The 26,765-nt window shown below is 32.9% G+C and overlaps 2 protein-coding genes across 5 annotated transcripts; both read left to right on the forward strand.

Annotated features, from left to right (window-relative positions):
- The first annotated feature begins 8,719 nt into the window (after positions 1–8,719).
- Positions 8,720–24,913, forward strand: LOC108320863 (protein RGF1 INDUCIBLE TRANSCRIPTION FACTOR 1). Of its 4 annotated transcripts, XM_017552422.2 has the most exons (14): positions 8,720–9,221; positions 10,485–11,286; positions 11,419–11,504; positions 11,614–11,708; positions 11,897–12,199; positions 12,325–12,822; positions 12,997–13,684; positions 13,770–14,000; positions 14,104–14,228; positions 15,482–15,876; positions 16,465–17,226; positions 22,924–23,103; positions 23,619–23,834; positions 24,398–24,913. In XM_017552422.2, the coding sequence occupies exons 2-14, from the start codon at positions 10,516–10,518 to the stop codon at positions 24,629–24,631; spliced, it is 4,584 nt and encodes a 1,527-aa protein (XP_017407911.1). In that variant the 5' UTR covers positions 8,720–9,221; positions 10,485–10,515; the 3' UTR covers positions 24,632–24,913. The 4 variants fall into 4 exon arrangements, with proteins under 4 accessions (XP_017407911.1, XP_017407906.1, XP_017407907.1 ...); XM_017552417.2 differs by lacking the exons at positions 22,924–23,103; positions 23,619–23,834; positions 24,398–24,913 and adding an exon at positions 9,667–9,752 and having other exon boundaries at positions 8,728–9,221; positions 16,465–18,077; XM_017552418.2 differs by lacking the exons at positions 22,924–23,103; positions 23,619–23,834; positions 24,398–24,913 and adding an exon at positions 9,674–9,752 and having other exon boundaries at positions 8,728–9,221; positions 16,465–18,077.
- Positions 19,334–21,496, forward strand: LOC108320864 (uncharacterized). The gene is made up of 5 exons (XM_017552423.2): positions 19,334–19,487; positions 19,735–19,876; positions 20,335–20,428; positions 21,006–21,086; positions 21,168–21,496. Exons 1-5 carry the CDS (start codon positions 19,454–19,456, stop codon positions 21,303–21,305), a joined length of 489 nt encoding a protein of 162 aa, XP_017407912.1. The 5' UTR covers positions 19,334–19,453; the 3' UTR covers positions 21,306–21,496.
- Positions 24,914–26,765: the final 1,852 nt, after the last annotated feature.

Raw genomic sequence — 26,765 nt, forward strand, 5'->3', positions numbered from 1 at the left:
TCATTATATATAAGATAAGAGTAAAATGGTTATTAAAAAAATAAATGTTTGTATTTTTTTAAGAAAATAAAATAAAATAATATTAAGTAAATATAAAAGATGTATGTGTTAAATAATTATTTTTCAAAACTATAATACGAACGTAGTAAACTTTTTAAAAGAGATTTAAAAATTCAACTGCAAAAGTAATTAATGGTGGCAAATTAAAGCATATGGACCCTATTAATATATCTTAATCAACTAAGTTGCCCTAATCTAAGAGCTGTTAACACTACCAAAGTTATATTGTCGTATACGTAGCTGTGAAATTAATCTTTAAGCATAAACATCACCCAACATTTCTTCTATTCAATTCTCAGAATATCATAATAATACGCAAAACATGTTGTCTTTCACTCTCTCTCTCTTTTTTTTAATTGAAAGATTACATATCAATTAAAAATAAAACGAATATAAATTAGTGTAAATTACTTTTTAAGTTGATTTGTTTTGTGTGGTATTATTTGTTGTGAATTTCAAATATAAATTTTAATTCTGCATTAAATAAATAAGAAAGTTTATCGATGTATAAGGTAAAAAGCTCACAAAGTTATTACTTAAAAATTGTATCGTTATGTTAAAGATGTTGTTAATATCTTATCTAAATTAAGATTAGGATGTTGCTCCCTTCACCTCTCCAAGTACTCCTACATCTCCCTACTATTTTTTTTTATTTCAAAAATATCCTACATCTTTCCATTATTTTTTTTTATTCCAAAAATATCATACACCTCCCCACTATTTTATGGCAACTCCACAGAACCACACCTCTTATCTGCAGGGTGGAAAACAGAGTCAAGATTTGAGCTTTGGAGAAAGAGAAAAGGAAAACCCTCATGAGAGAGGCAATGTGAGAGAATGTTATAAGCTTTAGGAAATGGTGGTTGGTGGTTGCCATTTCGGAAGACCCATAACAACGGCAATGACACCATACCTAAAAGACCAAAGGGTAGGCAAGTTTCTTCAAGGTACATGTCTCACTCTCCTTCACCTTCGCCTTCTTCAACCACAACAACAACAACTTCAACCTCAACATCAACAACAAGTTCTTCTTCTCATCGATTCTCTTCCCCTCTTCTTTCTCATTCCACCAATCCCCCTGCCCCTTTGGTACCAAAGCGTTCCCAATCGGTGGACTGTCGCCACCCGCGCTCCTCAACGCCTCTTCCCGAGGTAGCAAAGCTTTTGGTGACTTCCACTCGGAGCCTGACACTTTCCTTTCAAGGAGAGACCTCTTTTGCTGCCCATTAGCAAGACCAAAGCCGTCGTCGTGGAAGGCTGCGACGCCGGAGTGACGGAGGGCCACTCTAGTGAAGGGGGAGAATTCAAGACCGACAGATTAGCATCGGTGGCCTGCAAGGACCGGGCAAGTGGCCAAGAATGTGGATATCAGTGATAAGAAGAAGATTGTTGGGAAAATGGTGAAGGATTTGCAAAAGTCAATGGTGGTGGAAGGTGAAAAGAGAATGACTTCTTTTGATGGGTAGTGGAAAGATGTAAAATATTTTTGGAATAAAAGAAAATAATGGAAAAGTGCAGGAGTTTGGGATGGTGGAGAGAGCAACACCCTTAAGTTTAAGTATAGTAAACCCCTCGTTAAAAAATTATTTTTGATACGAAAGCCCATTGGTGAACATTTTAACATTCAATATTTTCAACACCATTTTTTAATTTATACATATATACGAATAAAAACACATAAGACATGTGTGCTCACATATTTTATGGTAATAAAATATAATAAATTTATTATTATTATTATCATATATAAAATAACAATAGTTTTTGAAACTTTATTTTTAATGTTTTTCATTCCTTTTTGTAGGTAGTTTTGAAATTAAAAAAAAAAGTTTAAAAAAGAATGTTAAATTTAAAGAAACTTTACCTTAAAAAAGTAGATGATAAAATCATTATTTTAATAATTAGAAGGTAAATTTGGAAAATAAAATAATAGATTTATTGTTGCTCGTGTTATTATTATTATAGATATAAAATAAAAAAATGTAACTTTGATGAAAATAGTTTTATTTATTTTTAGGTAGTTTTATTTATTTTTAGGTAGTTTTATAATTAGAACAAAATGCTAAGTTTAAAAAAAGCTTTTAAATTTAAATAAAAAATCACTTAAAAATAAAATTGATAAAATAATTATTTTAATTTAAAAAAAATATTTAAGTAATAAAATTGAAAAATAAACGTGGATTGTGAAATCCCAATTATATAGAAAACACATATAACAAAGATGTCATCATGCATAATATAGGAAAGCAGTCAAGAGTAATTAGGATTAAAGTCATCCTCAAAATATTTTTAGAATTTCAACTTTAGTAAAAGAGGTCTAAACTGTAAACTTAAAGAGATGATCATATGACTAAGAAACTCCTAGGAAGCCTCAACTGCAGCATTGTCGTCTTCCTCCAAAGTTGTCTTCAAAGAAACCTCCTCGTCATCTACTCCCATTCAAGTGGATGATCATCGCAAAAGGAATCATACACAAACAACAAAAACAGGCAAGGGTGAGCTAATTATATAAAAAGCATACAATATGACAATATGCATGCAAGAGTTAACTTCAATCAAGCAGGGTAAACACGCATCCTAACATGTTGAGTACTAAACTTGACTCGTCCGGACTTTAGAATGATAGTCGAGCTATGGTGGGTCTTGCACTCGTGGTGGCTTATGAAACTTGGGTTCCCCCACCCTACCACACTCACGAGGTTAGTCCGTTATCACTCACCTTAGGCCATACTGGAAGCACCCAAGACTAGGACCTCCTGCTACTCCTCACCACATGGTTCAATCCTCTTTACGTGAGAAGAAAGACCATTGGAGTTTCAGGATGACCCCCAAGACTGAGCTCCTACTCTCATTCTAAACACTAAGAATCTCACTAAGAGATTCTACACAAATGGAACTTGGTTTATAACTTGGATCGTCTTTCCACCACTTTATAACCATACACTTTTTGATACAATCCACATACTTGTTTGAATATCACAATACAATACTATATATGCAAAAGAATGCTTCCCCAACAACCAAAGAGCACACTAACCAAACACAGCACAAGAGAAGATTTAGAGAATCAAACTCAGTACTTGTCGCACAACGCACCACCCTCGCAAGACGAAATTGGCGCTATTCGCATAGCGCACCCTCCCAACTCGCCTTGCGAATTAAGTCTGAATAAGTGTCAGACTTTGGGTTCCTCGCATAGCGCACCCAGGTCGCTATGCGAGAACCCAGATAGAGACCAACCCCCCTAAAACTCTCGCCATGCACCCCACTCGCCTTTCAAATTAAATAGGCAGTGGTCCCAGACCACCACCAGTCGCATGGCAACAGGATTCACCAGGCGAATCCACAAACAGAGAGCAATACCCTATGGTCATTCGCACAGCGCACCAGCTCGCACAACGAATGACTCAAACAGTGAGCACTCTCTACAGGGTCTCGCTATGCGAGACAACTCGCCTAGCAACTCTGCATAGTCTGCAGAACGCCCAATTCTGCAGATTATGCCCCATTGCACCCTCTAGACCAATTATAGTCTTCTTCCCCATTTTCTAAGTCCTCTAGATCGTGATTATGTCCCAGTTAAGTCTGTCTATGTGATTCCTAACATTCCTCTAATGGTTTTCAAGTGATCAAAACGCACTTCACTTCTAGAACATTTAAATCAACAACCTAATGACCTAATATCCATTCTACTGTTTTTAACATGTTTTAGTCCTTCTTTATGTACTTAATAAGTTGCATTTAACCCATCCAAGTCGCCCAAACTGTCTTATTATGCTTTAGACCCAAAATGCCCAATTTCAGTACCTCACTTCCCTTGAACTAACATAGACCTTTTGCCTAACTATTGAACTTGTTTACCAAATTGACACTAAGCAGAAATCTCACCCTATTCCCTCCCTACATGTTCTATTTACAACCCATTTCGTTCATCCAAAAGGATTCCCAAACAAACCACTACAGTCTCATCAACCACACATCTTAGTTCATAACATCTAACATGCTTAAAATATAAAATACAATCCAATAACACACCAGTGCTACAGTCAACATGCATTCATTTACAAAGCAGATTCAAGAAGTAATTTCAAGAAAACAATTAGCTCCCCTTACCTTGGTGGTTATAAGCACAGTACTACTCAGAATAGTAGCAAAACCCCAACAGTGCCTTACACAGCCAACACACAATAAGACCCTACAATCCACTAACAGTGGAGACAAAAACAACTCTTAGAGCTATAATAGGCAGAGAATTAAAAGAGGAAGACTATCAGCTGCATGCAACGAGTAAAGTTGCATGCCCTAGGTTCAAGAGAGATGAAGAAACTGACTTACCCGTCCAAAGCAGAAACTAATCGGATGGATGAGAAGCTCTCAACTCCGTGAACGAAAGAACACTACTTATTTGACAATGCAACGATTGAAATTTGTGAATGGGTAGAGAGAATGCAGGGCAAGAAGGAGAGGACAAAGTTTAGAGAGAGAAGGAGAAGTTGGATAATGAACTCAAATTGGGAGAAGTCCCTTCTAAGGTCATGATATCCTTAGTTTTACGGGACTGACTGCCCCAACACAAGGCTCAAAAGCCCTATATTTTTTAGACCCTTACATGGACAATATATATATATATATATATATATATATATATATATAACTTAAAATTAAAATATTTTTTTTCTGCAGTTATTTTATATTTTTTAAAAATTGTTCTGTGGTTAAATTTGTTGATATATAATTTGATAATTAAACAATCACTCGTTCTTATCTTGAATATCTATTCGTCGATTTTGTTATCTTTTCTAAGTCAACGGCATCAAGAATATGAATATGTTGTACTATGTTTGTGTTTTTTTATCTAGATATTCTAATTCCCCAATACATGTTACCCAAATATTTAATTTCGAAATTATATTTTCATAAAATTATATTACTTTTCCCTAAGTTATATTAAATAATGTTCACTTTTTTGTTTTTGTAATTTTAAAATAAAAACACGTGTGTCTTTCTGTAAAATGACACTTACCTTAATGAATAAACAAAATTTATTTTTCTCATAATACATTTTACTTAAAACAGCACATGTACTGATATTTAAATAAAAATAAGTAAATTAAAAGTTAAAAATTTTAAATTTGCCTAAGCATTGCATATGAAATAGAAGTACGTAAACAAAGAAAAAGGAATCGTATTCTCCAAATATAAAGTTGTGAAATAGAAGAAAAGAAAAAGAAAAAGTGTGTTATCTTGTATTTTTTTTTTTTATAATCTTACACCACTCATTTAATCAAGTCTAACAAGGGATTAGGTTTGATCGAGTCATTAATTAATTTTGTTATACTTAATTAAATTAGATTAGACAAAGAAGTCCCGACTTTCAAATCTCAATAAAATTTAACTCAGTATAAAAGTATTAATCGTTTAATAATTTTACTATAAACTTAATTGTGTTATTTATCATATAAGTATTATATATGAATATGATTACATATTAGAAGATAAAAATAATACAATATAATTTCTACAAACAAAAAAAAATATTCAATATTTATTTATTTATAGATATTTTGAAAAATATTACTGAAAAAACACAACATCAAGACATAAATATAATATTCATTTTTAGTCAATTGACACTCAAAATCTAGATGAACAGTTAATTGAATTTATATATAATATTATTGTCTTGTTGTCACAATTATCTAAATTAATTATCAAGACGAATACAAACTTTCAATTTTGATATCATTAACGATTTTTTCGAAAAGAATCATTAAAAATACAATATAAGTAATACATAAATCAAACTCACATAAAAAGTTCACATAACTTAAAAAAGAAAACTTAAAACGATAAATTTAAAAGTATTTATTTATGTTACTCAATTTTTTTTATTTAATCACATTTATATTTTTTAACTATTCTGATATATGTGTTTTTTAAAAGTAACGAATACTGTAATTACTTAATGGAGTAGTTTAAAGGAATCCAATTAGGTTTAGTTGAATTACCAAGTAAAAGTAAATCAACTCAACTTTATCTAATATAACCAAATTAACTTAAATTGAGTTTGAAAATTAAATCAATTCAAGTTATTTGTCACCCTAATTTATATTATTTTTTTAAAATAATATCTTCTTATTTCCTTATGATGTTGATGTCACATCTTTTATTTTTATTTTCATTTTCTTTCGTTTACTTTACGGAAAAGACTGAATTAAAATATGTGAACCATGTTTGGACTATTTTTTCTCTTTCAACTTCCACCCTGTGCCCGCTCGTCACGGTTCCCAAACTTGTGCTTTTATTTTGATTAATTTGATAGAATTGTAATGAAGAAAAAATTTAAATTATTTTAGAAAAATATATAATGTATAAAAATAAATTATAGTGTTACTTATTCAAAAATTTACTTTTGTTGCCATATGGTAAGATGTAGATATCAAAATTTACTTTTGTTTATAGTACGTAAATTTAAGTTTTAAAAAAAATTTCATATAAATTTTAAAATAATGCTATTTTGACAACATTTTAACATTATTTACGTGTAATTCTGTGGTTGGTTCAAAATTACTTCACAATCAATAATAATAATCATAAATACTAACATGAACCAATTACAAAATGACACGTAAATAATGTTAAAATATTATAACTGTGATTGATTCAAAATTACTTCACAATCAATAATAATAATCATAAATACTAACATGAACCAATTACAAAATGACACGTAAATAATGTTAAAATATTATAACTGTGATTGATTCAAAATTACTTCACAATCAATAATAATAATCATAAATACTAACATGAACCAATTACAAAATGACACGTAAATAATGTTAAAATATTATAACTGTGATTGGTTCAAAATTACTTCACAATCAATAATAATAATCATAAATACTAACATGAACCAATTACAAAATGACACGTAAATAATGTTAAAATATTATAACTGTGATTGGTTCAAAATTACTTCACAATCAATGATAATAATCATAAATACTAACATGAACCAATTACAAAATGACACGTAAATAATGTTAAAATATTATAACTGTGATTGGTTCAAAATTACTTCACAATCAATGATAATAATCATAAATACTAACATGAACCAATTACAGAATGACACGTAAATAATGTTAAAATATTATAATTGTGGTTCAAAATTACTTCACAATCAATAATAATAATCATAAATACTAACATGAATCAATTACAAAATGACACGTAAATAATGTTAAAATATTATAATTGTGATTGATTCAAAATTGTTTCACAATTAATAATAATAATTATAGATACTAACATCAATCAATTATAAAATGACACATAAATAATATTAAAATATTATAAAAAAATGTTGTGAAAGTATTATTCTCGAAATTTAAAAGACTAAAATATTGAACACTCTCACATGTTAACAAACGTGAGTTCATTTGTTAAGACCTCACCACCACATAACGCAAAAGATTCAAGATATTATTAATATTTTTATTTTCTGACTGCAAATACTAATATCATCATTATTTTGACTTATCACAATATACTTTGCATAAAATATATACACGTGTGATTGAAGTGATTATTTGATTAAATTAAAAAAAAAGTATATAAATCTTATTCTTATTAAATTTATTATATTCTTCATGGTTTAATTTATGTCTCTCAAAATACTGTCTATACACATGCATACTTATTTTAATAAAAGTATATACACATAGCTCTGTAGTGATTTTACAATCATATTTTTATAATTATCTCACTATTTATTTATTTTGTTTTCTTATCATCATATTTTCTATCATTTATATCACACTCAAAATTCACACAGCTCTTAAAAAAATGTACCATCAACATTTCAATCATACCGCGAGTCTCTATTTTTTATATTTTTTGAAAAAAAAGAAAAAAATATTAATTTAATGTTTGAAAGAAATATTGTATTTTCCTTATCATTAATCATGTTCAAAATTAAATTTTGTCTAAACAAAACTCAACGGTCAATTTTGGTTCGAAAACTTCAAAATAATACAATAAATATTTTTTACTCTATCATTACTAAAATTAATACGGGTTTTACTAAGTATATTATTTTATTTTTAATATAAACGTAACCATTTTATAATTCCAAATTTTAGAAACTAATTTCAAATATGTAAGTTATCTTCAAACTTATTTATTTTTAAAATTTTGTTTACTATTTTTTATAATTTTCTAACTATTTTTTATAATTAAAGAGAATAAATGGAAAAAGTGAAATTCGACTCCGAGGAATGAATGACCGATCAAATGTGAGGCACAGACGCGTGCCAAAGAGGCGTTAGTGCTGATCCACGGATCCCCACGCGCACCTTTCCCACGCGCTACCCCAGCTAACACGCCTGACTAAACTCACACGTGCGGGATGCTCACTTCATTCACCTTGACTTGTCTGTCTTGGTGGCCCCAGCTTCAATTACAATAATAATAAAACCTAAATAAATAATAAATGACCGAATAAATAAATAATAAATAGCGAGCTGAAAATAAAAAGATTAACATAAAATAAAGGTAAAAAGCAAAATAGATAAATATGGAGAAAAATATGTGTAATGGAAAATGGACAAGAATTCTGTTTTAAGGATTTTGAATTTTGACTTAATTAATGAATCTATATGTTTCAGAGTTTGGGAATTTTTTTGAGGAAGCTACAAAGAGAGAGATGGCAGTTTAAGCCAGCTGGGTCAGATAGATGGATTTGGATTCTGATGAAAAAATAAAAAGCCCATTTTCAAGATTTGATTTTTATTTATATTTTTGTTGAGATGAGAGATAGAGGCAGGGAAAGTGAGGAGAGAAGAAGAAAAAACGGAAGGAAATTTATTATATAATTTATCTCGCAATTAATTTTATTCAGTATAAATAAATAGGGAGTTTGTTCGTTGTATGAAATTCCGTGTCTCTGTGGGTGTGTGTGTTTGGCTGTGAAATTTGCATGCTCTTCGTCTCATCTTTGAACCCTTCATTTTGAATCTCCATTTGCTGGATCGTCACAGATACTCTAAACTCTCATAACCCACAATTTTCAAGACGCAGATTTCCGACACTGCAAACGACGCCGTACCCGCCACTTCGCGCTTTCTTCTTTCTAATCGGAATTTGCCTGACGCAAGGTGAGGCTTGCAATGCAAACAAGATGGTTTCCATCTCAATTTTTGTATGTTAGGGTTTTCTTTTATTTTTTTATTCTAATTTATATTTACCCCCCGAAAATCGGTTCCGCTCCTTTTATTTTGTTGATTGATTGCAACTGTTCTCGTTTTGTTAAGATGAATTTATTGGGGCAGTAGGGCAGTTGTTGGTTCTTACAGGGGGATTTTAGAATAATTCAGTTAGGGTTTCGTTTTGTCTGTGGAATGGGTTCTGGGACTTGGGGGATTTGTAATTTTAGGGGACCTTTTAGCACACTTCAATTAGCATTTGCAAAATTGTAATCTGTTAGATTCTGGGTTGAGGGAGCATCTCATAGAGTGGTGCCTGCTTAGTACCTTTTATGTAAAAGTTGGGGTAATGTTTGTTAGTGTGGTTTGGATGTAAATTCTGCGTGACATTGAGCAGTTTCCAGATTCTAGAACCTCGGTTATGGGTCATCAATCATCGTAATATCCCAGGAGAACGTGGTGAAATAACAGGGTAATTCAGAGGTTGTTCCTTTTCTTCTTTTATGGCAATCCGGTTATTGTTTTGTCGCTCCGAAATATCTGCCACATTGAGTAACTTTATGGTCTATTCAAATGGAGGGGTGGGCAGATAAAATAGCATTAAAACCATTATGACTGGCAACTTGCCATGGGATAAAATTTTTATGCATTTAATGTGCAAAAATTGTAGAAGTGGGCGATTATATGCATATATTAATGTATCATGTGTGTGAATTGTTGGTCTTGGTATAAATGCTTGGTTTACTGTTTTCTTCATTTCCTATTGTCCTAGTTGAGCAGCTGCTTATCTATGCAAAATTCTACCGGAAGCAAAGCAAAACTATATTTCTGGAATTACACACAGTCTTCATCTTTCTTTCTGTTTAAAGAAGAACTCATTAATATATAAGCACAGCTATTGAGTAAATCCATGTTAAAATCTTGCAACTTTGCCCCATATCCAAGTAAATCCATGAATGGCTCAATATCCTCATATTAGAAAAAAAGATAACTCCCGTCTGGAACTTCAAAATATGGTTCACAGATATGATATAAGCCAAATGCAGCTTCTGTGCTTTCAATTGTGATAAATCATTCATGTTAATTCTATGGAGTAACTTAGAGAAAATTTATTATTGGAGATCTCCATAACCCTCTGTGAAAAGCAATTGTGAGAGTTTGACTCAAAATTTTCATCTCTCCTCTAACTTATATCTTGTTTTGGTTATTTATCAGCTGAATCTGGAAAAGGATTTTCAGAAGTTCTATGACTCAGAACACTGATATGAGACTTGAATCGGGAACTTGCAATGTGTGCTCGGCTCCTTGTTCATCTTGCATGCATCTTAATCATGCTCTCATGGGGTCAAAGGCTGAAGAGTTTTCTGATGAAAACTGTCGCATAGGAGCGGCTATTGATCAGTATTCTATGGATGAGGATAAAGCATGTTCTCTTAGGAGCAGAGCTTGTGAAAGCTCACAACAAACTGTCAGCGAAGCAAGTAATATGCAGAGTGTTAATTCAAGTCAAGATGCTCTGTCTGAAAATGCCAAGAGCAGACAGATCATACTGAATAAGTATCAGGATTCCAAGCATTTAGAAGGCCATGATGACAACACTTCTTGTATTAGTAGATCCAGTGATGCTAATTTAGTGAATGTTAGCCATCAAAGGAATGAAGAACGAATAACAATGCATGAGGAGAGGGATTCATGTTCTCTTGTGTCAGAAAAATTTTCTGAATGCACCATTGAGAATTTTAGTTCTTCATGTACCAAGGAGAGAGAACCTGTTGTTTCTGGTGAGAAATGTACTACGGTTAAGGATGGTCTTATTGAGGGTACTTCCAACATTTCACGAAAGGTATGCCCAAAGTTAGAAGCAGACACTGACGTCTGTGAAGCTAACAATGAAGATCCTAAATATTCAGTTCAAGATGGACAGTGTGAGAAAGCTGCAGAGCTGGTTAAATCGCCTGTGAAGAGGGAAACTCAATCTGAAGATGAGAGTGATGAATCAGATGTTGTGGAACATGATGTGAGTATCTTTCCTTTTCTCTCTACTGAAACTAAATTTGATTGAGATGAAACTGAGAGGAGTCAAATGCTTTGACATCTGTGGAGATGCTTATCCTCAAATTCATTTCTGATTGCATTGTCGGGTAAATAGGTAAAGGTGTGCGACATCTGTGGAGATGCTGGTCGGGAGGATCTACTTGCTATATGTAGTAGGTGCAGTGATGGTGCAGAGCACACGTATGCATAAGAAACTTTCACCTTATTTTTCAGTTTCTATTAATATTGTTGCAAATTTCTTTTTCTAATTATCAAACTGGATTTTACCATTATTATTTCTTTGAATCAGCTACTGTATGCGAGAAATGCTTGAGAAAGTTCCTGAAGGGGATTGGTTGTGTGAAGAATGCAAAGACGCAGAAGAGAATGAAAATAAAAAACCGGGTAAGAGTGAAGTTGTATATCATATCACAAGAAAGGCATTTTGGGTCCCACATTTTGCACGCAAACATTTACACACCCTTTGTGCTTTTTGTGAGCTGAATTTGCATGCTATTTGAGTTCATAGACGTTCAAGCATCCATATCTGTGGCTGTATGCTGACATTTGTGGAATGAAATTTTGTGGTTCAGATGTTGAAGACAAAAAAATTGTTGAAGTTAGTTCAACCTCACAAGTTACCGGCAAAAGACTTTCTGATAACATTGAAGTAGCTCCAGCAGCAAAAAGACAAGCTCTTGAATCAAGCACAGGATCGCCAAAGACATCCAGCCCCAAGAGATTAGTTCCACTGTCCCGAGAATCTTCATTTAAGAGCTTAAATAAATCTAAAGTGAAGCCTGGTCTTCTGATACCTAGTCGAAACAACTCTGGTGGTAGTGACATAGAGATTGCTCGCTCTCCTTCCACTGGTCCCAGGGGTCAAACTTCAAAGGGTATTAATTTAATTTTCAGACGTTCTGCTTCACTCCAATTTTATGTGTTTTCTCTGTGTAATTATTTTGTATTAAATATCCCATAGTTTCATTTATTCTAAGCACAAATTGTTTCTTATGAATAGGTATGTTAATGAAATCTAATTCATTCAGCAATGTAAATTCCAAGCCAAGAGTCAAACTTGTTGATGAAGTTGTTCCCTCCAAACCAAAAGGGGTTAATGAACATGCTTCAAAGAACATGGAGATGCCTGCTCGAACGACGGTGAAATCAACATTATTCAAATCTCCAAGTTTGGGGAGAACAAATGCAACTGAATCAAAAGTTAAAATGCTTTCACCCAAGTCTGCAGCTGTGCAGGATTTGAAAGGATCTAGGCATTTAAAAGAATCAGGTGCAATTGATAGGAAATTTCCATCTAGGATTGATCGGCCTGTGGTTAGTTCTGTTGTTTCCACTGCTAAGGGTGATCAAAGGCTCACACCTCGTGCTGAATCCAGTAAACCTTCAACAATGAATAACAATCGAGAGTTAAAGGTTAATCAGGATGGAAAAGCAAATGCATTATCAAGGTCAATGAGCAATATTAACCGGAAAAGTCTGGAGCCTCAAATTATTTCAGGTGTGATCTCTATACCTGCTATCTATTTTCTTTCTTTTTGGTGGGGGTGACGAGGTTAATTTGCTGCTCTTGATAGTTTGGTTTCATTTTCAGGTGTGGCATCCTTCTTTCAGATCTAGGTTTTGTGATATCTTATAATATTATTTCTAATTTCATTTTTCTTTGAATTTATAGAGAGAACATCAATCCGTATTGATGAAGCTCAACAGGATGTGCTGCCACGAGCACGGGAGACAGCTAATCAGATTGAGAAAAGCAGAGATAGTTCTAGTGACCGCTTAAGGCCAGCGGTTCCTACTTCAAAACCCCCATTCTGTCAAAAATGTAAGGAATTTGGCCATGCTATGGAATGTTGCAGTGTTGGTACTACACAAGAATCTGGTGCTGAAATATCTGTAACTACGTCAAGTAGTTCAAAAGATGAGATGCATAAAGGCAATATATTGAAAGCTGCTATTCAGGCTGCACTACTGAGAAGGCCTGAAATTTACAAGAAGAAAGAAGTATCTAACCAAACTGATGAGGTTTCTACCTCAGGCACAGATTTAAATTGTGAAGTGACTTCAAATGACCCAGTGTTGGTTTCTAGCACACTGAAGAATAGTATATCTGCTGAAGAAACCCCTGAACAACAGGAAATCCTTGAGAGCTCTACCTCAGATTCTTCCAAATCTTCTTCTGCCAATGATTTTAAGCAACTAAAGTCTTGTCTGACTGATTCTCGATCCCAACCAGGAAAGTCAGCTTCCAATTGTCTTGCAGCTGGAAAACCTGTAGTCAAAGACATGTCTGATAAAGCCGTGACATTGTCGATTGTTCCTTCAAAGATGTTGGCCTTTCCTGAATACGAATACATATGGCAGTATGGAGCATCTTATGACGAACTAGCTTGTCTCTTGTTCTGGACTGCTCTTAGTGTTTACATAAGCTTTGTTTTTTGCTTGCAGGGGTGCCTTTGAAGTGCATAGAAATGGAAAGCCTCCTGATTTATATACTGGACTTCAGGCGCATTTATCTTCTTGTGCTTCTCCTAAGGTTCTTGGAGCAGTGAACAAATTTCTTCCTAGAGTTTCTTTCAATGAAGCTTCTCGCTTGAGCATGTGGCCTTCACAATTTGATCATGGTGGTGTTACTGAAGATAATATAGCACTATACTTCTTTGCCAGTGATGTTGAAAGGCATGTATATGGATATTATTCTTATATTGACTGTAGAGCATGAAGTGCAAATATATATTTCTTTTCTTGTAATAATTGACTTTTTAATGATATTCTGGCACAGTTACGAGAGACACTACAAAGGTCTTTTGGATCGCATGATTAGAAATGATTTAGCGCTTAAGGGAAACTTTGAGGATGTTGAACTGCTGATATTCCCTTCCAATCAGCTTCCTGAAAATTCACAGCGTAAGAAATTATTCCATACATTTGTCAAATAATCTAACATCCTAAGCAATGTGTGAAAGGTTACTTGCAAGGTCGGGCTTTGTTTGGAAGTTTATGCTTTGATTAGTGTTCATGGACTCCTTAAATTATTTAATGTGCAATTCTTGGTGTAAGATGATTTGAGAATTCTCCATGAAAGATAGCATTCCTTTGTTTATACTGCACCTTATATTTTTTCTTTTTTTTCCAAATGGTTATTTGTCATATGCCTGAGTGATGATCTCATTTATTGTGTCAGGATTCTATATTACTTTTTATATGATGTCAAAATTATGAATAGGACTAGTATCTATGAAATGTATTAAGGTTGCAAAAAGTATGAATGTTCTATATTGTATCTGGATCAAGTCAAAAACAATAATGATATGCTGTAGGCGTTAGTGTCTCACTAAAGCTAAATTTCATTCAATCTTAGGTTTCCTCTTTTTATCATCATTGGGTGTTCAATGTAAAATGGTTTGCAAAAATATGAATGTTCTATATTGTATTTGGATAAAGTCAAAAACAATAATTTGATATGCTGTAGGCGTTAGTGTCTCACTAAAGCTAAATTTCAGTCAATCTTAGGTTTCCTCTTTTTATCATCATTGGGTGTTTAAGGTAAAATGATTTCTTGAGCCTTAACCTAATAACTTGAGTTTTTGGGAGGTTCTCAACTGGTATTAGGTCCTTCCATATGGTCTTTTAGTTGCAAATAGGAAGCAGAGGTAGTGGATCCAGCTTTGTCATTTTTGCCAATGACTTCTCTCAAAGGCTAGTGTACATTCAGCTAGTGTGTGGGCACAGGGGGCAGCATGGTGGATTGTTAGGATTCAATCACAAGGTTGGAACTTGAACCCCACATTGAAAGTATGAGATTTGGGTTTTTATTTTATTTTTTTAATTTTTTTGGCAAACGACAGTGGTTAGCTTTTGTGTTGTGTTCTCCCAATGTCTGTATCAGTTGGGGAATCAAATCCTTTACAATGAAGTGGTCATGAATTCGATATTGCTTGTCATTCTTAAAAAAAATTGAACATTAGCACACGATAGGTGTGCTAAGGAGGCATGTTAGATATAAAACCATTAACTTTTGTGGGAGAGTTTGTCCTTGACAAATGGGCATGTTTGGCTTGCAGTTTAAATGACTGATTATGTGACTGTTTTAAAAAGAAAAGAATTGTTTAAATTCAGACACACGTCTGGAATGCTAATGATCCTTTGTTTTTTGACAGGCTGGAATATGTTGTTTTTTTTATGGGGCATATTTAGGGGGAGGAAGATGAATCATTCAGATTCTACAAAAAAGATTTGTATTCCCAGTTTGAACGTAATGCCAGCTGAGGAGAAATCTTCAACTGTTGTTTTGACTGTGCCTGAGATACATTGTTTGGCAAAGTGCAAGGATGAAGAAACAATGGATCGGCATAGATCATGCAATGCACTTGTCCCCTCCACATCCACAGACCAAGATCCGACTACTAGATGTAGGAATATCGATGTCAATAATCAGACACATTTGGATTTACAAGTAAATACAGAGAAGCTGGATGGTAGGATTGAATCAAAATGGGTTCCAACTAGCACGACTCTGTTATGTCAAGAGACGATCTCCACTGATTCGTCCTTGGTAATGCTTTTATCCTTAAATACGGAAATTTGATAGATCGAAAGGTTTGTTTTAAAATTGATAAAAATCTACTTGAATGCATGTGTGATGTTAACATTATGATCTGGTTGTTGTCCTTCATACTAAGGTATTTTTAAGAAATGCTGTTAGTGGCATATGGAAGCAACTCAGAACAAGGCCAAAAGATATAGTGGATGTTGTGTTGAATGGCAAAAGCATGGCTGCGATAAAAATATTTCTATGCGTGTATGTCATGAGGAAATCCCGTTATATGCTTATCTTGTTGCGTTGATGCTATGATATGAATTGTAATTACCTTGAGATCACCATTTAGAAAACCATTTTGTGAGTATTAGTTGTTATCATTGATGCCAATCTTCTCATTTAGTTGAAAGATGCTCTCGCTTAATGCATAATTTCCCTAAGCATAATTTCCCTGTTGTATGTTTATCATCTTTTTGCTTGTAAGCTATGCTGTGAATTGCTACTACCTTGAGATCACTAATTAAAAAAACCATTTTTTTGAAAAGTATTTATCATTGATGCTAATCTTCTCAGTTTGTTGAAAGACGTTCTTGCTTTATGCAGAAGGCTAGTGTGCCTGAACAGGGACCATGCAAAGAGTCTAAATCTCCTGAAGCCATGGGAAAAAGTGCAAGCAGCAGTGTTATGGAAACAAAAATTGATTCTGATACTTCTGTCAAAGAAGAGAAGACGTTGTCTGTGATTCCTTCTGAAAAAGGTGCTGCAAGCAATATTACTAAGGATAAAATTTCTGAGAAAATAAACAGTGATGAAGACCAGCAAAAGCCTAAGGAGAAACAAAAAGAGTATCGTCACTACAGTATTGATTTGGAGGCAAATATTGACATTGAAGAAACAGGTGATGCAAGCGATTTGGGTAAGGAGAAAAACTCAATGACAAATATTGGTTATGAAGATCAGAAAGGGCCTATGAGGAAACAGAAAGATAATCGTTATATTGACTTAGAGGTAGCACTTGAAGATGAAGAAACAGGTCTTGTAAGCAATATACGCGGGGATAAAGTTTTAGAAAAAATGGATGTTGAGGAAGATTGGCGATGGTCTAAGAGGAAACGAAAAGATGATCACTATATCGACTTGGAGGCAACTTTTCAGGGAGACCCTAGCGCAGAAGAGATTAACTGTCAACTACCTAATGATAAAGTTAAACATATAGATCTTTCTGACACAATTATGCAGGGTTCTGCTGTCAGTTGTCAGAAAATGCCTTGGAGTCAGGGAAATGTCAAGTTAGAAAACACAGAAAGTTCTGGCAAGAAGCTTAAGACTGGTTTCGGTGGGATCTATGGTTCTGGAGGTAGAGACTCTTTTAATGACAGTTTTACATCTCTTGGAAATGATCTTGGTTCCTGTTCTTCAGTTGAGGACAAAGGATGTGAGGAAGCTTGTGATGAGAAAATTATCCGGGAGGACCTGGGAACGATGGAAAGGACCTTCTTTCCAGTGGGCACACACAATATTAGCAACTCACTGTCTGTGCTGAATAGCTTGTCAACCAAAGGGGTTGGTGAATACGATAAAGGATTTCAGGATGTGATTCCTAATCTAGAGCTTGCCTTAGGGGGCAAATCGAAAGCACTGCCGGCACCAGCTGCGCCCAAGGGTATGTTACCTTTCTTAGTCGGACCAGTAGACAGGCAAAATAACCGCCCAGATAGCTTGGGAGATGGGCAGGAGGATGATGGTGTTGCTGCATCTCTTTCCCTCTCTCTGTCCTTTCCATCTTCAAACAAGGAACACAAAAAACCTGCAGAGCTTTTACCTGACGGCCAGCGTATGGACAACTCGTTTTTCCTTTTTGGGAGAAAATGAATTTGCTGGTGGCTCATATATATATATATATATTGGAATCATGTAAATTATCTTATCTTGTTCCGGATGGCCCAGCCTGTATGATAGATAGATATATAATCTTCCAGCCCCTCCCCCTCCCTACACAAGAAGGAGCCATTGTCCACAACAAGAGTCAATAATTTTTCTTTTCTCTTTTTAATCCTATGTCACATACATGTTTTTATGTTAGCCTTTTTTGTTGAATTTATAGTTAACGGCTGTTTGTATATATAGAGAGAATTGAAGCCGGCATAATTTCAGATGTGTTACTAGGAACTTGCGGATGACTATTTTTATGGCAGGGTTTCCTCTGTTCCTGGCTCCATGCTGTCTTTTTTTCATCCTGATATATATATATTTATACACTCGGTAAGCTCTGAATTACTGAATTAGTTCTATGATGAAATTCAATTCGACTCTTGTTGCAGAAATTGAAGTTCATGATTTGGGCGTTTGATTGTTCCACTCGATGATAGTATGATTTTAAGGGCAAAGTTCAATGGCAGTGGTGTGATGCATCAAACTACCACATTGATGATCATTTTACGCTATCATAGGAGTCCTTAACTATTCACAATGATTTAATGTACCTGCCTCCTTTGATATTATTAGCTTGGAGAAACAGATATGTGATCACCTTCAAATAACTTTTGCATGTAGAACTAAAGGTAAATTCATTTTAATGTTAAATAATTATGTATTTTCTCATGATGGTTAATATATCAATAAACAAGCTCAGAATGTACACTGATTTTGCTTCAAGAACAAACTCAAATAGAATTTTACCCATTTATCTATCTTTAAGTTGATATGAGGTTCACTTGGTTTTTCTCATTTTATCAAGGTAAAAAGTACATTATATATTACTGTATAATATGGACACCATTTTGTACCTAATCATACTATTTTACCATTTATTAGATCTCAATTTTTAAAAAACCAAACTCAATAATGTTTGAAGTAGAAAAGGAATTTCAAAATAATGTTTGAAGTAGAAAAGGAATTTCAAAATAATGTTTGAAGTAGAAAAGGAATATCTCTTTTGTGGGATTTTATTTTTTCTAAGAGAATATCTTAAAACATAAAATTTATGGAGTGTCATGCTAACCATGGTGACATTTTCATGAAATTAAACGAAAGTCCATGGATGAGTAGACTAACGTATTTCATTACAATAATATTACATGATTTTTTACGGATAATGATGTTCGTCTATGAACAACTTTAGACAGTTGAATTAATTAGGACAATATTTATTTAATATTTTTATATTTTTGAAAAATATTAATATTTCATTATTGATTCCGATAATTTTGATATAAAAAACAAATTAAAAGAACAACTTTCAATAATAAAATGTAATATGACTAAAAACACAATTATATATATATATATAGATTTATTTACTTATTTATTTATTAGACATAATAGTAAATATGTAAAATGACAAATTGTTCGTATTGGTTGAAGACTAAAATTGATCGTATTAGTTGTAAATTTTAAACGAGAATCGATTTAAAAACTGATGAAATATTTATTTGAAGTTATGAAAATACTAATAGACAGATAAACAAAAAAAATTGTGGTGATGAACAGTGATTATTTTGTAGAGGAAAACAACAAATAAATAAATAAAACTATCTTCAGACATCTCTCACTCTCTCCTCACACATACTCTCTGGTTCACTCTCTTTCTCTCATGGCAACTTCTTTAGCACCTTTCTCCATTTCAGGTGAATGAATTTCTCTGTGTTCGTAATAATCCTTTGGTTTCTAATGCTGCATCAGAAATTTTTTCCCTTTTATGATTGTTTTCCAGTCAGTGGTACTTTGATTTTTAGGGTTTTTCTCCCATATGGTTTTGTTAATTTGGATTTTGTTTTTCTGATTCTCATTAGCGAGTTGAGAATATCTGTAGGATTAAGAGTTGTTGAGTTAAAGTTTGCAATAAATCTTGGTGTTGTTGTTTTGTGGGAGTAGGAGGATCTCATATGAAGTCAGGTGAGCTGTTGTTAACAAGGCGTTACTCATGTGGATTTGGACCTAAGGTCACGGTTCAAAGAAGATCAAACCTTTTGATCAAGAAGAATAACCGCTCTTCATCAATTTCTGCTGAATACCGGTAAGCTATTTTCACCTTATTTTGTATCTCGACTTACTAGAAATTCACCCAAAAAAAAATTCAAGTTATTGTGTTTTAAAATAAAACAAACCATCATAGCATAACCCTTGTCAGCCTCGAAATGGACCAGATATGGCTTTGTCTTTTCACATTTATATCTTGGAAATATTTTGTGAATCTCTAAACAGAGTTTCAGGCATGTCTTTTTTATTTTGGTATGTGCACAAGTAGGTGTATTCCCTGTATTGGAAGAAAAAGAAGTGGTAACCAACTAGCCACTTTGGTGCTAATTTTTATCTCATTATTCTTGAGATTATTTTGGTGCTAATTGTCTTTTAAATTCTGGGTTCTTGGAGAAATGGCTGGAATTATCTTGTTAGCCTATTTCATTAGTTGGTTGTTTTGGAAGATTATGCAAACGTCTATTGCTCTTTTTATTTGCTGTCTCCCTTGTATAGTGATAATGGAGGAGGTGGAGGTGGGGATTTTCTTGCTGGCTTTCTTCTGGGTGGTGCAGTATTTGGAACTGTAGCTTATATCTTTGCTCCCCAGGTGATTCCTTTTTACTTTAATTTTAAACTTATTTATGACTACAAAATGTAACTGCAGACAATGGTGATGAACAAGCTTGATTATACAATTAAAAGAAGGGATAGTACGATACATTAACTGTGGTAGATAACTTTCATAAAAGGAAGCCTTTTATTTCTTCTTTCTACAAGGAAATGAAGTCATCGACAATCGACTCGTCATTGTGAGCTATATCATTGTTGTTTCATTACTTAGTGGGACATTTGTTTCATGCTCCAATGGATTATTTTCTTTTCTAAGGAGAGAAAAAGAGCTAGTGAATTTTCTCTTGTATATGCTATTGCTTATGATATCAAAGTGCTGTGATGATACACTGGATACATAAATGTTGCTTTTATTGACACATTTGAAAAATGTGTATATGGTGTCACTAACCTCCCATCTTCGGCAAAGTTTTACTTTTTTTTTAATAGAGTTGAATTGTTTGAAAGTTTTGGCAAAAAGACAATTGCATTATTCCTCTTATTGTTGTAGTCCTGTTACCCCTATTACTATTTACACTCGTGGCATTACTGTTGCCGTTTTGATCGCCCTTCAGATTAGAAGATCTCTGCTGAATGAAGATGAGTATGGGTTTCGCAAGGCAAAAAGACCAATATATTACGATGAAGGGTTAGAGGTAATTATGCTTCATTTTACATTAGATTCAACTTTTGTTTTTGGAACATGCTGAGTTTCTTACTGTCATTTTTGAAAGCAGAGGACCAAGCAGACCTTAAACGAGAAGATAAGCCAACTAAATTCTGCCATTGATAATGTATCTTCCCGTTTGAGAGGTGGCAATAACGTGCCTGCTTCAAAGATAGAAAGTGATCCTGAGGTGGAAGCAACTATGTGAAACGCATTCAGTTTGATGTTGTGGTCAAATGATGTTTTAAATTCGTGAACTATAACGAATTGAAATTCGATGTTGTTTTCACGGATTGTTGAACCAATATAGTTTTTCCTTATGCTGAACTAATATAGATAAAGCTGTCAAATTTTAACTTTTGCACCCCTTTGGTAATGGATCATTTTTGTTTCTGTTCATGATGCTGTTTCGATTGTGTGGGCATTCTGCAAACATACTTGGCGTTTATTGTTTGTTTTTTTGATAACTACCAAATACAATTAACAATTCAGAAACCAACCAAACTCAAAATAATAAAGTAACTTAAATGAATTGATAATAAAACTTAAATAAAGAGGTAAATTAAAAAAAGAGAGTATATTATAGTATAGATAGATAGATATGTGACTATTTTAAAAGCATACATTGTTTTGACAAGAATATTGAAAGCATATTGCATTTTTTATGCTTGAGCATCATTATGTTCTTTATTTACTATGTAAAAGGCATTCTATTAGCCCAATGTAATCAGCATATTCTTCTCACTGAAATCGTATGTCGGTTTTTCATCTACGCTTTTTCCACTCCATTTCAAATTGAATATTCTCATTCAAGCTAAATCAGTTCTGACTCAGAAAACCTTTTTTAATGAGTTTATGAAAATCCAGTGATTTTGTGGGCTTTTTCTTCCTGCACCCACATAATTATTAGTTGCACCCCATAATTTTTAATAAACCCTCTTTGTAAAAATCACTTCGTATTTTCCTTTTACATGATATTGGGCCTATAACTTCTTTAAGAGTCTTATTAAAAAAAATAATAATAATAAATGCTGACCTTTCCATTGCCCCACACATGTCCACATCTGAACCTTCCCATTTTCAATCATGTAAAAACACTGTTTCCAACCGTCTCACACCTCAATCTTTGCCCTATTCTTTACCCAACCAAAGCAGAAAACAGGACACCATTGCTACATATTATTAATATTAAATAACCTGAAAATGATTATTCTAAAATTTTAAAAATTATGGTATGCAATAATTTAAGGTTGTCTTTATACTATTGTTATACGTCTTATTTTTTGAAATAACTAATAATAAAGTAGGCCATCAATTCTTGATTGTGAAATAGGTATGGTGCTTGGTTTGGGTTGGGAGTGAGGTTTGGATGCAGACTTTGAAGAAAACCAAAATCATAAAAACACTACCTTTACTTTCTGCCTTCATCATCGGCCACCCACCACTACAAGCTCATAGCTCCATTCCTATAAACTTTTTCCCTTTTCTCTTCTCTCTGCCATAACATACCATATTCAGACAAACTTCTTTTTTCCTTCTTTGTGTTTCTGCCATAAGAGAAATCAAACCCAAAAGTACATCAACAACGACAATCATTATGGTTAGTAGTATCATTAGTTCCAACGTTAATGCAACCCACACATGTGCATTTCTTTTCTTTCTTCTTTCTTCGTTCTTCTTTCTTCTTTCTTCTTTCTTCTTTCTTCTTTCTTGTGTTTTGCTAATTGTTCTTTGTTATGGATTCTATTGCATGGAATTAGGGGGGTGGAGGAGATGCAACTGGGGTGATGAAAGTTCCCAACGAAGAAGATGATGCTGTTGGAAAGAATGAAGATGAAAAGTGGCCACCTTGGCTTGGGCCACTTCTCCAAACAAGTTTCTTTGTTCAATGCAAAGTCCACGCAGATTCCCACAAAAGTGAGTGTAACATGTATTGTTTGGACTGTAACAATGGAGCCCTTTGCTCTGTTTGTCTTGCTTCTCACAGAGAACACAGAGCTATCCAGGTAAAAACTCTGCCTTTATCATTCAGTTACTAATACTTCAATCAATTCATTGTCTTTGGGAGATCTATGATTTTTTTATCCAATTCTGTGGTGATTTGAACTCAACCCCCTTTAAGGGTAAAGCTCAAGAATTTGGATGCCTGTATTCTGATTCTGTAACTTTTCTGCATTATTGTTACTTTGTTATGATCAAACCAAACCAGACCCTTTTTGATTGATCCTAAAAATATTTGTCTCTTGTATTGGCTTTATCGGTGGTTATACGTTCCATTCAATGCTGAATTATGCATTCAAAGTCAACTATGGATGGCCAGTTAAAGTTAGCACTTTGAATTTTCTTCCATTAAAGAATTGATTACCGACCAATGTAAATAAATGGCCATTGGTTCATCCTGTGAGGTGGATTGCTTTATTTATTATTTTAACATTTTGGTCTTCCATTGTAGCTAAACTAAACAGTGATTTTAACATCTGATGTTTTGTTCTTGTGTTCTTCTGTCTTGTTTTTTTCACAGATAAGGAGATCTTCATACCATGATGTGATAAGGGTGTCAGAGATTCAAAAATTTGTGGACATAACAGGTGTTCAAAATTACATTATAAACAGTGCCAAGATTGTGTTCTTGAATGAAAGGCCTCAGCCTAGGCCTGGCAAAGGAGTCACCAACACCTGCAAAGTTTGTGAGCGCAGCCTTCTTGATTCATTCAGCTTCTGTTCTCTTGGTTGTAAGGTATATGTATATAGTTGCAGCAGCTTTGCATGCATTATCCTATTTTAGAAACAGACTATATATATTTACTGTCATTTAATCATATAACATTGTTACTTGTTGTAATAACTACTTAAAAATCACTACAACGATAGCTTGAGACTCATCAAATTTGTTTCCTTTTGGACTTTTCCTGTGTAAAGTACATACCATTTTCGGCAACCTTTTTTGTTTTCCTCGGAGAAGTAACAAAAGAACAGTATTTTAAACAAAGTGAGGTTAAGAAATGGAATTTAAGCCTAACTCAACCCTACAAAATTAGTTTATAAAGTGAGGAATGCACCTATCTATATTCTATAAAGTGATTTTATCTCTGGTCGATGTGAAACTTCCAACACTTCTTCAGGTCAAGGTATATATATATATGAAGGTATATATATCTCAAGCGTGAAACTAGACATTAATGGATGATCAGATAACGATTCAATAGCGAATGGAACAATATGTTGAACAAATATCAAATATCAATGTAATGATATCTCTGAATAAAGTTACATCCTAAAGTCTTCAATTTTTTCCTGCAGATGGTTGGAACCTCCAAGAAGTTCCGGAAGAAGAAAATGTTATCTGAGACAGATGGGTCTGATGGCGAAGAATCAATCAATGGCATCAGCAATGAAAGTGCAAGAATCAAAATCCAGAGCTTCACACCATCAACACCACCACCAACAGTGGTAAATCACAGAACTGCTAAGAGGAGAAAGGGTGTCCCACATAGATCTCCAATGGGGGGTGCCCTTATTATAGAATACCACTAATGGTAGGTTGATGGTTTCAGGTGACTTGTACCAAACAATAGTTATACCCTTAAAGATGCAACACTACTTTATGGCATCCTCAGACAATGTATCATACCTTAATAAAGTTACAACACCAGAGCCACTGTTCCGTGAGGCCGGTGTTGGAACTGTTTCACTATCTTGTATAGTGTAAAATATAGGAAGCAAACAATAAAGGAAAAACCATAGGTTATAGAAATCAAATAACTGTAGAATATTGAATGGATGTAATTTAATTACATGATGTAAAATTAGCTATCATATGTGTTGGTATCAGATGGAGATATTCCAGATTTTTTGTTGGATTGTTTTTTGGAAAAAAGATATTTTCACACAAATCTTTTGAAGATATTTTGACACAGCACGTATGTCATTCATAGATATTTTTACATGATACATGTGTCATTTTTTTTACTATAAGAAAAGAATAATACGTGCATAGTATCAAATTTTGATGAAAAAAATAACATATGTATTGTGTCAAATCTAATGAAAGAATGATACATGTACGGTGTGAAAATATCGTTAAAAATATTTATGGTAATATATCATTGGTTATTTTTTTTTATTGTTCTTTATTAAACATTAAAAATATATTGATGTTGGTATATTAAAATTTGATGTTGGTATATTAAAATTGTGATGCACAATATGTTTGGCTTGTGGCTTGTAGAAAGTTGTATTTTAGACAATAAAAATCTTGATCATGATTATTAAAATGTTCCACTTGGTTTGGTATATGTTGAATTGTTGTGTGGCTTAAATTGGATAATGTGTTTGGTTTTTGTATTTTTCCTTTTTCTTGCTTTTCATGTTTCACTTCTTATTTCTATCTTATTAGTTTATTAGTGTAATGCACATAGGAACCAATTAGGAAATTTATTTAATATGTTTAGCACTTTATCATTGAGTTTTTTTTTCTTTTAAAACACATTTAATTTAACTATATAGAAAATATCTATTTGTTAAAATATTTAATAATCCCTTATTTTTAAGGAGGGTTTGTCCTCTGTAAAATAAGTTAAGTTGAAGCGATAAGATAAATAATTATTATTCTTATTATTATTATTAACACATGAAAAAACATCCACAAAAACAAGATAAGATAGTGAAAGAGACATTATAGGATTAATAGAGGGACCCACAGAAGAAAAAAGAGATGAACTTTTTATTTTCTTGAAAATTCCAGAATAAGCTTGCCCATTAGTATTTGGGCCGTGTGGCACATTAGGCTACCACACCATTAATCACTCAATTACACTAGTCTTGTTATTATACTTAATTATATTTTAATTCGTGCGTAATTTTGGTTTTTTACATTTTTTCCCTAACTTTAATTACAGCTTAACTGCATATTTATATTAATTGTTAGATTAAATTTAGAGACAAAGAATTTGATTTAAATGTTAATAAGATTAAAATAATTAAAGAAAAAATAAATTAAAAATTCAAGTCACATTAAGTATATGAAGACTAAAGCACAATCAAATATTGTTCTTACGACACCGTTTTAATTACTAAATTAACATTTTAGTATTTGAAGTTGTCATAGTCAATCCAATTGATTTTTAAGTTTTTTTTTTAAATAATAAAGTAGTCTTTAAAATTACACATTGACAATAATAACAGTCATTTCAATTGATTTCTTTTTTAAAATAATAATTTGTTTTTTAAATAATGACACTTTATCTTTGGAGCAGATGACGAATTGGCCATTTTCAACCATGTCTGATATATTATCAATATTTCACATTTTAAAATAATATAATATGTAGAATGAATTTTATTTAGTTCTCTTAAAATTTATATTAAAGAAGAAATTCTCTCATTTTATAATAAGAAAAAAATAATAAAGAATTAATCATAATCCATTCATGGATGGAAAATCTATTTATACACTATGCAAATTAGTAATTCATTTTCCATAAATATTAAGTGTACTCGCACATAGCTTCAAAAGTAAGAAACTTTTAGTATATTTAGTAGGAATTTTTGAGTAAATTTATTAAGAACCTTTTAGAAATTTTCTATAGTATGTTTAGATAAAGAATCTTATTAAGGTCATTTTTTTTAATCGAAATGTATTATGATAAAATATGATTTTTTGTGGATT

Source organism: Vigna angularis, chromosome 10 (genome assembly GCF_016808095.1).
Source record: "Vigna angularis cultivar LongXiaoDou No.4 chromosome 10, ASM1680809v1, whole genome shotgun sequence".
Lineage (NCBI taxonomy): Eukaryota > Viridiplantae > Streptophyta > Magnoliopsida > Fabales > Fabaceae > Vigna > Vigna angularis.